The sequence below is a fragment of the Onychomys torridus genome, chromosome 21 (genome assembly GCF_903995425.1).
Source record: "Onychomys torridus chromosome 21, mOncTor1.1, whole genome shotgun sequence".
NCBI lineage: Eukaryota > Metazoa > Chordata > Mammalia > Rodentia > Cricetidae > Onychomys > Onychomys torridus.
Genome location: NC_050463.1, coordinates 33,720,507 through 33,737,117, shown reverse-complemented (window position 1 = coordinate 33,737,117; position 16,611 = coordinate 33,720,507). Strand labels below are relative to the sequence as shown.

At 52.5% G+C, this 16,611-nt stretch overlaps 1 protein-coding gene and 1 long non-coding RNA gene across 2 annotated transcripts in view; one reads left to right on the top strand and one right to left on the bottom strand.

Moving 5' to 3' along the window:
* Window positions 1-322: 322 nt before the first annotated feature.
* LOC118571972 lies at window positions 323-15,150 on the bottom strand. The gene is made up of 4 exons (XR_004943416.1): window positions 14,471-15,150; window positions 8,738-8,870; window positions 2,919-3,123; window positions 323-444 (listed from the first exon to the last, which is right to left on the bottom strand). It is a non-coding gene; the product is annotated as an uncharacterized LOC118571972 (long non-coding RNA).
* Window positions 14,363-16,611, top strand: part of Kcnk3 (potassium two pore domain channel subfamily K member 3) — a 35,618-nt gene continuing 33,369 nt past the window's right edge. The window contains exon 1 of the mRNA XM_036171350.1: window positions 14,363-14,699. Within this exon, the coding sequence (XP_036027243.1) occupies window positions 14,417-14,699 (283 nt within the window). The 5' untranslated portion in view covers window positions 14,363-14,416. The remainder of the gene's footprint in view (window positions 14,700-16,611) is intronic.

Here is a 16,611-nt window from a genome sequence, read left to right as displayed (position 1 = left end):
ATGTATTCTTTGTGTGTGTGTGAGTGTGTGGAGGCCAAGGGGACAACCTCAAATGTCATTCTTCAGATTTCATCCCATTTTTTTTTAAATACATGGGGCCCCCGCTGCTTCTACCTCCCCAGGAGTATGTTTGCAAACATGTACTACTGTGCCTTACGTGGAACTGGGGTTGACCTCAGGTCCTCATTCTTGTAAGGCAAGTGCTTTGCCAACTGAGCCATTTCCCCAGTCCTGTTCCTCATCCTTTTAGACCACCCAGCACACGCTCTCATTGCCCACATAGTCGGTTTTTTATTCCTATGATAAAACACCACAGCCAAGGCAAACTATAGAAGGAAGAGTTTATTCGGGGTAGACAGTTCCAGAGGGTTCGAGTCCAAGACAGCAGAGCCGAGGCAGCAGGAAAGGAGGCAGCTGGAACAACAGCTGAGAGATCATCTCCATCTGCAAGTAGGAAGCAGAGAGTTCAACCGGTATAGCAAGCGCATGGCTTTTGAAACCCACCCCAGTGACACACCTCTTCCAACCAGGTCCCACCTCCTCGTCCCTCCCAAACAGTTCAACCGGCTGGGAATCAAATATTCACACATAGGAGCCCAGGTGAACCATTCTCATTTAAAACACCACACTCATGCTTGAAGATGTCTCCCATGTTTGGAGGCAGAGGCTGCCTTCAGGTACGGGAGCTGAAAATATCAATTCATTGCCCCAGCTTCTCTTGCATGGAGTGGGCAGGTCCATGACTTCTCTCCACCAATTAGTTGCATTCTCCCAAAAGAATCCAGAAGGGACTCTCTGCAGAATGCATCGTACAGCAGTGGGCATGGCCTATCTTCAGAAATGGTGACGGGAGTGGTGGGTATAGACAGGGTATAGAGGCAGTACTGGTACTGGGAGAGCTGGTGGCCCAAAGCTAAAGTGTCTATACCGCAATGGGGCCTTCCTGGAATCAGTCCTACCGAGGGACGTTGAGTGTTGCCGCTAGCTACTTCCTTCTGACCTTGGCTTTCTGGTCCTACAGAAAGTTCTTTCAACTATCCATGGTCTTTGGAGAGAAAAAAAAATCGTTTCTGAGCTCAAATTAGGAGAGTTGACTTCTGCAGCTTGCAATCAAAGGCTGAGAGCATCTGAGTTCCCCCAAATGAATCCAAGCCTGGGCTTTTTTCTTCCACAGAACACTTCAAGAGACTCTGCATCTCTGAGCATGTTTTGAGGAATGCTGACCAAAAGGAAAGCCAAGTGGGATTCCCCCTGACCTTTGACCCAACCGGAACCATGGAGGAACTCGGCGCCTGTCTCCTCGTCTCCACCGAGGCAAGGCTCCCCCATAATGACCCTCCTCTCCTCTGCCACCCAGAGTTGAGAACAACCACAGCTGCCTGCAGCCTCCAACCAAAACATAATCAAGGGATGAGAACGATTGGACTTTTCGGATGAAGGTGGGAAGGAAAGCTGAAAGCGTGCATGGAAAATCTGCCGCTTGATTGGGGTGACACTGCTGCCAAGTTGAAGGAAGATCTCCAAAGAAATGAGGCTTTGAGAGTCTCTCAGAAGTCAGGAGGGAATGGGGAGAACTTTCCAGAAAGGCCAGGTATTCCTCACCCCAAGAGGAGGGTAACCCTATTTCAAGATCTGGGCCCAGATTTCATGCAAGACACTGAGCCCCATCCCAGGTGTACTTAAAGAGCAGTCTCCAGAACTATCCACCCCTTTGCTCATAAATACCTGTAGAGCACCTGTCATAAGCAGATGCAGGGGACCCTGGCAGCTTGTCCCTACCTTTCGGGAACCTGTGGTCTAGAAAGGAGAGTGGCATCCAGTGCTGGGGACGGAGTGAACCTCTTAGTTGGTGTAGTGTGTCCCCATGGGTGTGGGTGGGGGCTAGCTCCCTGACAGCATAGAGGACCTTGGGAGAAGGGACCATTAGAGGACACAAGCGTTCTCAGAAAGGCCAAGATGGAAGTCTCAGCTAACTACTCCTGATATAGAAGAGGAAAGTGAACTCCAGAAATAAATCCTGGCTCTTCAGCATCTTGTGCACTGTTCTTTTCCCCTGCTCCAGGTGTGTGTGTGTGTGTGTGTGTGTGTGTGTGTGTGTGTGTGTGTGTGTGTGTGTATCTGAGACAAGTTCATTCACTTCTACCTCCATCTGTAATCCAGGCTGGCTGTGATGTCGGCATGAATTAAGATGTTTATAGAAATGAAAAAAAGAAAAAAAAAAGCTCGGGGGAAGAAGTTAATCTCTGTGTGGGGGTGAGGGGGTCTGGTTTCACAAGGTTAATGTCTTGATTTTTATTAATCCCTTTTCTGTTTTATTCAAAGAGGATTTGGTGTTCCTAGTTCCAGCTGGGAGCTTAAGAAACAGAGCAATGATTCTCGGCCCGCTGCCTACCCCTGCAGCTTTAGAGCTAGTTCCCTTGCGGACCTGAGGATGGGGATGCCTGGAACCTGGCCTAGGCTCAGGCCAGCTCCATGCCTCAGTTCCCTGCTCTGTCTCAGCTTCCGTCCAGAAATGTCCCTTTCTGTCCTTCTCCCTGCTGTTGGAAAGATACTGGCTTGACTCAAGAGACAAAGGGCTTAAACACCAAGGAAATCTTTGGGGGGACCTGTCCCGGCAGCTGAGAGACAACCACAACCTTTTATGGGGACCCTGGGGTGTACAGAGAGAAGAGACACCACAGAGTATTGTAGGGCCTATGCCAAAGTACTCAGCCACTCCCATCTACTGTCTGAGTAAGCTGCCTTTCCTCTGTGGAGAAGTCTGCACATTTCCATCAATCCCATTGGCAAATGGACAGGTGCCTCGGTGTAGCCATTTGTCTAGCCTAATCAACCATTGGAGGTCAGTTACCTTTTGCAATCCCACTGCCTCAAACCTACAGGCTCCTTTATCCCCCAAATGCCAGGTGATAACCCACCTATGAAGATGTTGAACTTCGCAGGGCACCGGGAGAATCGGTGGAGCCCCAATCCATGGTAAGCATAGTCCCAGAAATCGTGTCTCCAACAAAGAAGTGTGCTCTAGCTTCTCCAGACTGCCGAAGTCAAGACAGGTCTCGGCTCTAACCGGGCATTCTGGCCATCATGGGAACCCTTTTCTCTGCCATGCAAAGGTTTTTCTTACTAGAAAACAACAGTGAGACCTGAGTTCAATGAAATCCACATGCCGAGATCATATTAACCCAGCCCCGGGCCCGGCCCTCTCTAGGCCCCTGTTTCTTCATCATGTGGTAGGGAAGCCTTTGGATCAGCTTCACCACACACCTTCATTCATCACTCATAATTGAGTCTGAACTTCTCAGCGCTATGAAGCTCCCACTCAGGCCTTTGACAGCACCCACCCCGGGACAGATCCAAGGAGACCCTTTCCCAACCAGATCTCCTCAGCCTCGGGCTAGCTTCCCTTTGGGGTTATGGGGTTGGATCGGTTTTTTGCACATCTTATCAAAGCAGAGGCTGGAGTCAGTGGCTTCCTGTCTCATTCTCTGTGGAAGGATTCCCTTTTTGGAAGCTGAGGCAGAGGCACTCAGACCACCTTGCAGAGCCAAGAACTCAGACCCGTTAGCCTTCTGCTGCCTCCTTGGATCTTCTCTGGAGAATCAGGGCCACGCACTTTGGATAGGAGAAAGGCACTTGCCTTACCGTGCATTGATTAACAGACCACGAGGCACAGGGCATGCATGGTATTAGGGGTAGAGAAGGACCGTGGGGCCTGTTGGGTAACTTCCATCTAAGCCTCTTCGGGGCTGAGGCTCAGTCCCGTCCCTGAGGTAGTGGCAGGCCGTCATCAGACACCCATGGGCGTCTGGCAGTGTTCTCACTTGTCCCTTCAGATCCAGCCAGTTACAGCGCATTCCTTTGGCTCACATTGTTCCTTAACGACATCATTTTTTCCATCTCCCTGATGGTGTTGTGCCCTTCTGCCTGAGCGCTGCCTCCCAGCTGACCTCCATCTCCCTGACACACTGTGGTTTCCACGGCTCACTGGACCACACCATCTCCGGACAAGCAGAGATCTATGCAACTCATGGCCTGGATCTTCCACCCCCACCTCGTGCCTCTCTCCCTCCCCGTGGCAACCTTGGTCCATATGGGTGGCATGATCCCATCTCCTGCAGGTCACCGAGGGCCCTGGATCCATTGCTCTTTCTCTAGGCACCCGCTCAAAGCCCCAACAATATCCTTTGGCTTGTGTACAGATACAGAGACCTTCTGAGTCCCTGCCTGGGCTGGGTGCCCGAACGCTGAGCCAGGGTAGCTCTGCTTCCCTTTCTTGTCTCTACTTTCAATGGGTCTAGGGCTCTTCCCTGATCGTCTTCTCTCTAAGGCCCTGTGTGAGCTAGAGTCACCAGGCCTTGCTCCCATCTCGGACCTGTTTCCCACCTGGAGTTGAGCATCTGTCCATCCATGGTAAACCCAGATGCTAAGTCCCCGGACCTGCCCGGTGCCTTCCGTTCAGAGCTCCTCATTCATTCATGTGACAGCAGTTTTTCTGAGCTCTAGCTGTATGCCAGCCCAGCGTTAACAGCACCTTCTGTTCTGACTCCCCTGTCGTTGCCTGGCTCTGCCCTCAGTCATTTTCTAGTGAGGAAGCATGGCTGAGAAGGAAAAGCAGGAGCCAGACTCATCAAGGACTGAACCCTGGTTCCCTGTAAGAACTAAGAAGTTGCTCCAGTGGGAGCCTCCGTGTCCTCCTTTACAGAGCAGGGGTGGTCCCATTCCTGTATTGTCAGGAGCACTAAGCATATGCCTATATAAATGTACCTAGTATCATGTGTTTCTGGTATAAAGACAAGAAATAGACCCATACATTCAGCAAAACGGCAAACAATATGCATGGCCGAGCAAATAGCCTTCAGAGAGATGGGGTAAGGCGAATGGGGTAAGGTGTGAGATCACTCTGGGGAAGGGGCAGAGCCGAAGAAGGCCATGATCTCAATGTGTGACACCCCTGTCAGGTACCTGGCATACTCCTCTCTCTGTCCCTCTGGCCTCCAGGTAACAGTCAGGAATGCTCTAGCTGCACTTGAGGTACCGCCCGCCTCCCGGGCTGGCCTTCATGTCTGTCACCAGTGGAAGCAGATGGGAACAAAGTGGGATCCTCTTCACAGCCACTCTCTTGGAAAGTGCTGAGCAGCTGCTGAGGAGCAGGAAGCCCAAACCTGATTCAGCCTGCCACCTTCTCCCCTCAATCCCACCCAAGAGAACCAGCTTTCCCCAGGCCCGTCCCCCGGCCATGGTTGCCTTTCACCACTATCCCTGCTGTAAATGTTCAAGGGCCACTTGTGGCCTCACAAGGACACTGGCTGCTGATAAGCCAGAGAGTTCCTCTCAGAGGACAGACCAAGGCCCTTGTCTAATTGCATGGGCACCGGTCATCTGAGATCACCAAGGCCAGAAGAAACAGGAAGCCAGGTGTCCCCATGGCCTGCTCCTGCAAGGCCACCCTGCTCCCAAAGCCATAATTATGACCGTCAGGGCAGAGAAAATAATGCAGGAGAGCAGCCCCAGGCCCCAGTGCTAACAGTGTCTTCACCATAGACGCACCACAGAGATTGCTTGCCTCCTGTGCCCCACCCCCAGTCTCTGCTGGTCAGCCCATCTGTTGAGTTTGGGTCACACCAATAACTTGGTACCAGCCCTGAGTCCCAGAGCTTCAATGCCAGAAGGGACAGATGTTTCAAAAACACCCTCCTCATCATCCTGATAACATCTAAATTCTCTCAAAGGGAATTTTTCCTTAGGGAAAGGAAAGCATTGTATGAGCCAGCGGACCAATAGCCATTGGCTGGCCAGCATCTCCTCTGCCCCCATCCTGCTTACCCTTCATTTCTAGAACCCTCTCTCGACACTCCTTCATACTTGAACTTGACCCTACTTCCTTGATAAATCTGGGACCCAGATGTCACCAAATTGTGGCTTTAAAAAAAAAAAAAGTCATGGGTGTTTGGGGGGAAAACTCATCTTCTAAAATTTCTAGATAAAACTATGAATACAAATAGAATATCTATATCTTCTAAATATATAATATTCCATATCTTTTTAAATAATATGATCTGATGGAGTTGGAGAAATGGCTCTTCAGTTAAAAGTATGTACTGCTCCTAAAGAATACCCAGGTTTGGTTCCCAGCACCCACACGGCATCTCAAAACCATTTAAACACCAGTTCAACGGGACCTAACACTTTATTCTGCATCCAGCACAGAAACATGTGGTGTACATACATACATGTAGAGAAACACTCATAACACATAGAATAAAAATAAATAAAATCTTAAAACACAGCCTAAATAACTTGATCTTGAATATGCATTCCCATGTTTGGATATTTTAAAAAAGTGTGTGGGGTATGTGAGGTGTGTGTGTGTGTGTGTGTGTGTGTGTGTGTGTGTGTGTGTGTATGTAGAGGCCAGAAGACAACTTTTATTATTATTCACTTTCACAACATTGTCCATCTTATTTTATTTTATTTTTTTGTTTTTGTTTCAGACAGGGTCTCTCACTGGCTGGACCTCACTAAGTAGGCTACATTAGCTGGACAGTGGAAGCCCAAGGATCCATTTGTCTCCACCTTCCCAGCACTGGGGTTGCAAATGTGCACTGTCCTATCTGGTTTTTGTAAATGTAGATTGTGGGGTTGAACTCAGGTCCTTGCACCTGCAAAGCAAGAGACTGAACTGTCTCTCTAGCTCAGCAAATGGGTTTCTTTTGACTAACTTTAATCTAGATGAGAATCTAACCGACTAGCGATTCAGGCTTGGAATGGGTCCTCTCTAGTCTGAGACATGTTCTCTTCAGTGAAGTTCAGCTCCTCCATACCAAAGCTCAGTCTTGGCTCAGGGATTTGAGTCACCACCACCACCACCACCACCACCACCACCACCACCACCACCACCACCACGGTGCTGTTTCCATAGTGCTGGGGCCTCAAGGTAGCCTGAGAATACTTTGGGAGCATCCCTGGCCTCAGAAGATCCTGACAGGCCTGTTCCCAGGCTGCTTTGGTGTCCCTGCTCACACGTGTATCTGGCTCACACGGCTGTCCCATTGGGCTGCTGCAAGGGGCTGATTAGGTGTAATTGCTTTGCTGGGAGCGAGCTATCTACTTAATAGAATCAACTCCCAGTAATTAGCCTGCCACAGGCCCATTTCCTTTGCTGAAGCCCCAGGGCTACTGGGCATATTGCATGTTGGACCTCTGCAGGGGGCAGCATGTGGGGTAGATGTGGGTGGGCTTTAGGGCTGGTTTGGGGGTAGTCAAGAGAAAACATCACTGAGGAGATTCAGCAGCAAGATGCACAGAGCAGCCCCTCTGGAGGCTGGGAGCCAGGGAGTTGCAACATTCCAGGCTGGAGGGATAAAGTGCCTGACTTAGACAGACTGCTCCAGAAATGTTAGACTGAGCCCACTTGAATCATAGAGGGCATCTAGCCTAGCCCCTGAACCCAATACACTCATTTCTTGTAGACATACTATGTGCCAGGCATGAGATTAGCTCCAAGAATCTTTCTAAAATGGATCAATTAGACTATGCTTGCATGCCCTCTTAACCATGAGGTCACTGTCATGCCCAGCAGTCTGTGCCTTCCTGGGAGACGTGGAGAACACTCCATCTTATGCTGGTTGCATCATTCCACAGATCACTGGTCCCTGCTTAGCCCCACAGGACAAAGCTAATCCCTCCTTGGGTGACAGCTCACATGACCCCTGTATCTTTCTCCAGGCTGAACATCCCAAGTTCTCTCACTTGTACCATGAACATCATCCTGGTGAGGCCCCTCATTAATCTGGTTGACAGGCCTGGAACCTGTTCTTGTTTGTCAATGCTTTGCTTTTGATGCAGTCTGGAGCTCGGCAGCTAGCCCTGTAAAACTCTGGATCCTTCCTGAGCCAGAAAGTCCGCAGTTTTAGACAGCCCCAGATGCCCTAAACATGGCACTTCCAAGAAGGGCTACGGTGCCACTTTACCCTCTTCCATTAAGGAGAAAGACATCCACAACCTGCTTGTGGGAGTGGAGTTACCACTTTTGCCTGTTTCCCTGTCCCAAAACACACACACACACACACACACACACACACACACACACACACGCCCTGCCGAGCCTGCCCAGCACCACTCAATACATACTGGCTGATTAATCATTGCGAGTGCTATTATAATTATTGTGTTTGGTGCTGAGAACAGGCTGCCTCTGCTTCTCAGAAGCCATAAACCTGCAAAGAAGGATTTCAAGATTTGTGAGCTGTTGACGACACGTCCGGCCTTTCTTTTCTTCAGTGGCTGTGTGTTTGTCCGGAAAGATTGGCCATGGCCACTCTAGAATCTCTCCAAAAGACAATCTGGGAACTTGATTCTTGCAATGAAAATGGCAAGTACAGGGACTTATCTTGTGGCTATAGATAGGGCAGGCAGGGGAGCTGGGCATGAATTCCAGCTCTGGCCCTGTGTGCTCCAAGGCCTGGAGGTAGTCATGCCCCTTGTCAAGACTGGTTCTTCATAGGTATTAGAGGTCTAAGGATTTCTCTGGCTTTAATTATGTAATTTAATGACAGAAAAGAGAAGGGTAAAGTGGAAAATGTGAAGGCTTAGAAGACAGAGGATAGGGAGGAGACCAAGACAAAAGCTGACACAGGAAGGCTCACAAGCTCCTGCACACACAGACATACACACATAGCATGCTCATGCCCACATATTACAGGCTGGAGAAGAGTTACTGGTTTTCTCTGGGTCTTACCTGTTGGTCTGTAAGAGATCTCAGTCATGGCTGAGTCCACCCTCTGTCCCTGCTTCCAGTGTGAGGATGCAGAGGTTCCAAAGAAGAGAGGAGAAGAGAGAGAAGGAGGAGGCTACGGAGAAAATAGGGAGGCCTGGAAACGACATCGAAATCAGAAAGTGAGTAATAGCAGCGCTGGGGAGGAAGTGGGCATTCTCCCACACTGCCAGGAGAATAAAAACCAAGATAGCCTGCTGAGGACAAGCAGCAGGATTTAGGAACACATGGGGTGTGGGGGGGGGTGTGTAATAGATACACTGTGGCCACTTCTGGGTATGGGTCCTAGCCACAGCTCCCAGCACATCCTCAAGCTCCCATGGATGAGGATGCTCACTGCAAGTAGCATTTACAGCCAGAGAAAGGAAGGCTGTCTGGCCAGGGTTGGGGGTGGAGGGCAGGAGGGGGTGTATTCAGACATGGGACAGGCTGTTGAGGGTGAGGATTTTATGTTTATGCAAATGGTAGTCAGGAGCAAACCCGAGCTCCCCCGGCAGTGTTTCTGAGACCAATTGGTCCTCACTCTTCTTATTAGGAGCTAGGATTTTGCACCCTTTGAGTCTGAGCCCTCATTTGTCCCAGATGGGGACAGCCTTCCTTCCTAGGCCACACAGCCCAACTGGAGCAGGACCAGGTGTCCAGCTTCCCAGCCCAGCTCTCCCCCAAGAGCCCACAGAGCCTGGCTTTCCTAACCGTTGCCTTTTGTGTTTGGCTTGGGCTTGAGATGTTAAACAAACAGCGGCTCTTGACAAACGGCAAGCTGTTGCTGTGGGACCAGTTAGGCTCTGGAAAGCCGAGCTAATCCCCAACTTCACTGTCTCCAGAGATACACCAAGAAACCCCTCAGTCACCCCACAACCTGCTGTCCAGGGCTATGACTTGGGCGCAGAGGCCTGTAGCGGCGGCGTTGACCCCTATTTTTCTGCCTTTATCCTGAGCCCTGGTCCAAGACTGCTCAGGCCTTCCCTGGCTGATACTAAGATGGCTCTGGACCCCTTCCCCTGCCTCTGATTGCTTCTCTGAAGCCTCAAGTCATACCAACCCACCCAGGTGGCTGGAACCAGCAGGAAGGGCTCAAGGAAGGGTTAGAAATTATGTTCTCTGTCTTGACTGTTGTGCTAAAGCTCATGCCTATGAGTGAGGTTAAAAAAAAGAAAAAAAAAAAAAAAAAGGCTTGTCTCTGTCCTGTGGGAACTTATAGTCTACTCTAGACAGATGGACCAGAACTTGCCCAACTTCCCCGAGGCTCTGTGCTAGCTCATAACTGATGTGTCAGGCCTTGAACCAGGTTTGTCTGACTCCAGGTCAGCTTCTCTACTCCTTCACTGGCCCTGCCCTAGCCTGCCTTTAGTCTTCAACCAAACTGTCCATGCAGCAGAGATCAGAAGTAACAGAATGGAGCATCTCTGTGCCTCCATTCTTCAAGCTCACACATTTGTAAAATGAACAAGAGGATCATCGGAACATGACTGATGCCTTTATTTCTCAGAAATAGAAACGGAGACAGAGAGGCCACAAAGCTTCCCCCAATTCACCCAGCTGCATCAGCCCCGAAGCCCAAGCCTCTGGACCATCAGTTCAATGCCTTCATGCTGCACAACATGCTTTCTTAGCCCTTAAGACACTTGACTCTGTCTCTGCCTTTCTCCTCCCTGGCAGAACCTGCTCCGGTTTGAGAAGTATATTGTCTGTAGGCATGGAAGCAGGATGCTGAGTCTGCCCCAGGCTCAACTGTCTGAATCCCTTTATCACTCAACCTGGTTGCAAAATCCAGCAGAACCAGGACCATTCCTGGCCTTGGCTTGTGTCCCAAGGACCTAAGGAAATGTGTAGTGTGACTTTGATATACAAAGCATTATGGGGAGAACAGTATTGTAAAAGGGTCTCTACCCAAGAAAAGGTATCAAGCCAGCGGGGTAGTCCTAAGGGCAAATGATCTACTTGGCAATAATTGAAGCTCAGATGTCCATAGAGCCACAAGGGCGGGGAGAGGGGCGGAAACTGGGAGGTGTTTCATGGAGACAGCAGCCTTTGAGTTGGATCTTGAAGCCTGAGTTGGTTGGCAGAAGAAGTTGGGAGAAGCAAGGAGGTACCAGCATCCCAACTGATGGGAGCCCTGGAACCCTTGGAGTCTTGTGAAACTTGAGAGAGCACAGAGGTGTCCAGGGCTTACAGATGGATGGATGGAGCTGTGTGTTGCACTGGAAATGACTGTATCTAATGTTTAGTATATAGTAAAGCATGGCAGCTAGTGATAAATTGCAAACAATTTACCCTAACCTTGTTGCTGAGTCTTTCCTCACAAACTAGTCTTCAAAGAAGTGGCTATTCCCTTTTTGCCTAGTTCTCAAGAGGACTGGAGTAAACAGATGCAATCAGGCCAGGAAGGTCATGGGATGTTATAAGTAAAAGACATGTTGATGTTTTCTGGTCCAAGCCCTCCACTTTGAGATGTGGGACTCAAGGAGCAGGCAAGGGAGTGGCTGACCTCAAAAGCTGCAGCAAACACAGACAAAGACAGGCTGACTTTGGGTGGGCACAGACAGGTCCAAGGGTCCTGTACAGAAGGAACCAAGGAATGCTGTTAAGTTTTTGACACAGCCCAACCCAGGTCACCAGGAAGAAGATGGATGAGATCATGGCCACTGTCCCAGGGGCTGATCAAAAACCTTGACTGTGCCAGCATGCTCCTCCATTGCCACCCTCCCACCACAGGGGATAGGATGGATGGGGAGACCCAAGCTGTCCTCTGGAACTCAGAATACGCAATGGTGCTCTGGTCCCATCTATAATGGATGCTGTGTAAGTGTCCATTATACTCAGTATAGGATCTTCATTACTCTCCTCCTTACTGTCCAGCCTCAGTTTCCGAATCTGTAATACAGGAAGGCTGAGCGAGATGGTCTCTGAGAGTCCTTCTAGTTCTTAAGAGCTTCGAGAACAAGTTCCATCAAAATTAATAATAAATGTTCTGCCCCAAAGACAGCTTTTTCCCGTTCCCAAAGCTCGTTCACTTAATAATATCGCCTTTCATTTGTATAGCAGTCTGGGGTTGGCAGCCAGAAGTGGGAAAACCCTGACAGCATCCCCCCAAAGCCCGTCTCTAGGGAATCCACTTGCGCATTCAGACAGACTGTGGCACAACTGGCTTCTGGACTGATTTTGACCAGGAACCAGCACATCAGAAGCACACTGAGACCAACTTGGACCCCACCCACGGGAAGCTCAGAAGGGCATGACTCTTCTTCCTGTAGCCTAAGAATGCCAGGGACAGAAATACCCACAGGCTGCATGCAAGGCCGAGGGAAAACAGTTTGTTTCTTCAAAAAGTTAAAGACCTTCCTTTGTGGGGTGAGGAGACACGGGTGCCGTGAATTCAAGGTCCTCTCATCAGGCTTTGGTCCAGACACCCAAGTCTTAAGAGAGTAAAATGGTCACCAGAGAGTCTCATGTCCTTCCTCACACACCTATGGCTTCCTTTGGTTCCTTGAAGCCAGCTGCTCAGGACACTAGTGCATAATGGTCAAACCCATTTTAGAGAAGGGAAAAAAAATGCGGCTCAAGGTGAAGAGTGTGGGCTTGAGACGCAAACAGGCAGAAGTCTCCTCTCAGCTCAGGGACCCTAGGTGATTATATTTCCTTCAGCCTCAGTTTCTCCACCTATAATACAGTCCTAAGTATGAGCAGACTTACCTTTGAGGACCGAGGTCAAGGTTAAGATCGTGAGTGTGGAGTGGATGCGTCCTGGTGGAGTGAATGGGCTGGTAGCTCTTTCTGAGGCACTTTTGGATACAGAGTGGTGTCTGGCAGTGACATCCCAGCCCAGAATGTGGCAGATGGTGCCCTCCCTTGCTTGCTAACTCCCGAGCCACGGGGTTTGGGCCTCTTCCATGTCTCTCTATGTGGCCTATGCCAGGGTCCCGTGAAGGGCTGTTTGACCCTCCTTGGCACTGGGATTTGCCTTCCGATCGTTCTGCTCTCTCAGCCCATCCACGTCCAGAGCTGTTTGGAGCTGAGTAAGGCCCCGGGGATCATCTACCATGACAACTCACGGAATAGATAAGGACATGAAGCTCCAAGAGGAGCCCTAACACTTTGCCTGAGTTCCCACTGCCCGTCCGGTTCCCGCTTCATCGCCACATGTTGACAAATGAAGAAACTGAGGCAGGGAGACCCCTGTTTCAGTTTCTCCCGTCTGTCAGTTAGTCATTAGGACTGGACTCCTCCTACCCCCACCCCAGATTTCAGCTAGATCCCCACCCATTCCTGGTCTGTGCCTCAAGGTGGTATCCTGTGTTGTTTTTTTGTTTGTTTGGTTGGTTTTGGTTTTTCAAGACAGGGTTTCTCTGTAGCTTTGGAGCCTTTCCTGGACTAACTCTGTAGCCCAGGCTGGCCTCGAACTCACAGAGATCCTCCTGCCTCTGCCTCCCGAGTGCTGGGATTACAGGCATGCGCCACCACCGCCCGGCAGTATCCTGTGTTTTCTACGCAGCCCAAGTCCTGCTTGTCACGCTGGTGTGGGACAAGAGCCATCGATATAAAGATGTGGCAGGTGGCCTCAGCTACCAGCCTGGGCTTTCTCAGCCGGTCACCAGTGCCTGGGAAGGAACTCTGTGTCGGGAGAGAAGGCTTTCCCTGGAGTATTGGTTCACAATGTACCCCAGGGGCCACAGCAAATCCCTGCCAGGTTCTAAGATAAGCCAGGGGCTGGAGGACAGGCAAGGAAGTGTGACCTGGGCGGGGAGGGGTTGACTGAGCCCAGTCGCCAACTCTCCGAGTGTGTCCTGTGCCTCAGTTTCCCCATCCGTGACTAGAGCAAAGGGTAGCTGGAGAAGGGGGATTTCTCTGTCTTGCTCTTTTCGGGACATTGGTGTTTTCTCCAGCTCTCCAAGTTTCCCTGGCTCAGTCTGTCCCTCTCTGCCTCTTTTGCACCACATTTGTTTTTATGCCAGATCCCCCTTTTCCTGGGTCCGTGTGGACCTCTGGCTTGTCTCCTCCATCACACACACACACACACACACACACACACACACACACACACACACACACACACAGAGAGAGAACCCCCCCTCCTCCGCCGGCCCTGAGTTCTCTCCCTTCCCTGTAGTTATCTGTTTCCCTGCCTAGTTTTCTCTGGGGCTGGCGGGCTGGATCTCTGTCTCCTTCTCTCTCTCTCTCTCCCTCCCTCTCCCATCTTGCTCCCCCCCCCACCCCCCTCCGCTCTCGCTCTCCCTCTCTCTCTCTCTCTCTCTCCCGCCTCTGTCCTGCCCGGGTTCTCCCGCTCGCTCCCCCTTCCCTCCCCGCCCTCGGCGCGGCTCCCCAGTCCTTATTTGGCTGGGCGGGAGGGCAGGCGGGAGGTGGCGGCCGGCGGCCGGGGGGCGGGCGCGGGGGCGGGCGGAGGAGGGCGGTGGGTGGTGCTGAAGGGACAGCTCCGCGGCGGCCGGCAGCGGCAGCGGCGGCGGCGGCGGCGGCGGCGGCGGCGGCAGCGGCAGCGGCCCCGGGGGTGCGGAGCTGGTACCCGGCGTGGAGATCCGCGAGCGCAGCCATGCCCCAGGCCGCCTCCGGGGCAGCAGCAGCGGCGGCGGCCGGGGCCGGGGCGCGGGCCGGAGACGCCGGAGGGCCGGCGACAACCGGGGAGGGACGATGAAGCGGCAGAATGTGCGCACGTTGGCGCTCATCGTGTGCACCTTCACCTACCTGCTGGTGGGCGCCGCCGTGTTCGACGCGCTGGAGTCGGAGCCGGAGATGATCGAGCGGCAGCGGCTGGAGCTGCGGCAGCTGGAGCTGCGGGCGCGCTACAACCTCAGCGAGGGCGGCTACGAGGAGCTGGAGCGCGTCGTGCTGCGCCTCAAGCCGCACAAGGCCGGCGTGCAGTGGCGCTTCGCCGGCTCCTTCTACTTCGCCATCACCGTCATCACCACCATCGGTAACTACACTCGCCGCGCCGGAGGGGACGGGGGCGGGGACCTGGGATGCTGGGGAGCCGCCCGCCGCTGACGGGGGTCCCTGCGGAGCTGGGCGGGCCGCCGAACCCGCGCGCTCCCAGCGGCCGGGGCTCAGCCCCGCGTGTCTGTTCTGCGGAGGGGTGGGGTGGGGGGACCGCTGACTCCGATCTGTGTCTCCAGCCCGGCCAGCCCTAACTTGGCCTTGCCGGGTTGTGCGAGGACCCCAGGGGGACTCAAGTGTGTGCGAGGGACAGGAGCAGCCCGGCTGAGGCTCCGGAGGAGGGGTGTGGCCCGGCTAGGCCCTGGGGCTGGGTGCCCGGGAGTGAGCTGCCCGGGGAGCGTGCCACTCCTCCGAGTCCCTGACGTTGGGCTTGGGCACCCGGGTGTCCACACCTGCTGGGTTGTGGGGAGGCCCGTGAATGCCGGAACGCTGCACTCCGCGCGACACACGGGCCACTCTCTAACTGCGACTGAGTGCTGCTGGGGAGGGGGGGGTTGGGGTGCGTGTGTCCGCGTGGGTGTGGGTGTGGGTGTGTGAGTGTGTGTCCATCTCCATGAGTTTGGGCTGCACCAGACAGGGCCTGTAATTCTCTGAGGGCAGCAGAGCAGGGGCTGGCAGCCAGATTCGGTCCTGTTAGCCTTCTTTCCCAGTGTCCCAGCAAAACAGTCACCTCACAGGAATGACTCCACTTCTTTTCCAAGGCCAGGACAGATCACGCTGTAGGAGGCCACACGCACACCCAGATCCTCTGAGAACATGGCACACATGGGGGGGGGGGGAGAGAAGACAAATAGATGTCTGGCAGGAAAGGCATCTCCAGCCAGGCCCTTCACCAAGCTGTTGAAGTGTCAGTGTGCAGCCAGGATCACACACCTTAACCATTCCCAGGACCCTGTGATTGCAACCCAGCTCCATCACTAACCATGACCGACCTTGGGCAAGTCCCTTCTCTTGCCTGGATCTTGGGCTCATGTCCCAACATGTAGAGGTTGGCCAAAATGATGTCAAGGGCTCTTCCCAGCCCTGACGTGCTTGGACTCTGAGATTGGGAACCCACCTTCCCCCAAAGCCATTGGGATGCCTCCAGGAGCCGATTCCTCCATCTCCCCCACTCCTTCTCATCCTGACCCCCACCCCCTGCCTTGGCTGAACTCCCAGGGGCTCATTGCCATTTGGCAAAGCCTATAAGAAGATGGCAGTGTTTTCCTGGGAGTCAACAGGAGTGGAAGCAGGTTAAAGGCAGAGCTGGACACTGTCTACCCACTGCAGAATTCCATTCTGGGGCTCTGTTGCTCTCCAGCAGTGGGAAAAGGAACACCTAGACACTACCCAAAGAGTAGGTTTGCTCTAGGCTCCCTTCCCTCCACATCTCACTGCAGCATGCTAGCCCGGAGTTTCACAGTAGGTTAGCTGTCTGTAAACCAGTGTGGCCTGTGTACACCTCTCTCCCTCTTCCCACATGAGTTCCCCATTAGTACAACTTTCCTCCTGCTTCGCTGAAACCTCCCAGCTGACCTCCTTGCTTCCAGCTTCATCCCCACAGCAAACAGCATCCCCCGGACAAATGCTTCCAGAGAAAACTCCCAAAGCACAGCTAGCCTGCTTCACCAAAGCCCACCTGGCTCCCCACTGCCCCATGCTCCTTACCCCGCCTCCACCTCCATGCCTGACTTTACTTCTTACTTGTTAGTTAGATGATTTCTCTTCATAGCCTCCAAATCGTCCCTCAGAGAAAACTTAACATGTGCTAGCCAACAGCATGTTTCTTCTGCCTTCCCTTTGCTCTCTAGGTCCAGTTTAACACACACAGCCCCCCCCCCCACACACACACACATGCACCCATGCTAAGCCTCACAGGGCCACCGTCCTTGAGAACTGCAACAGGATTTATT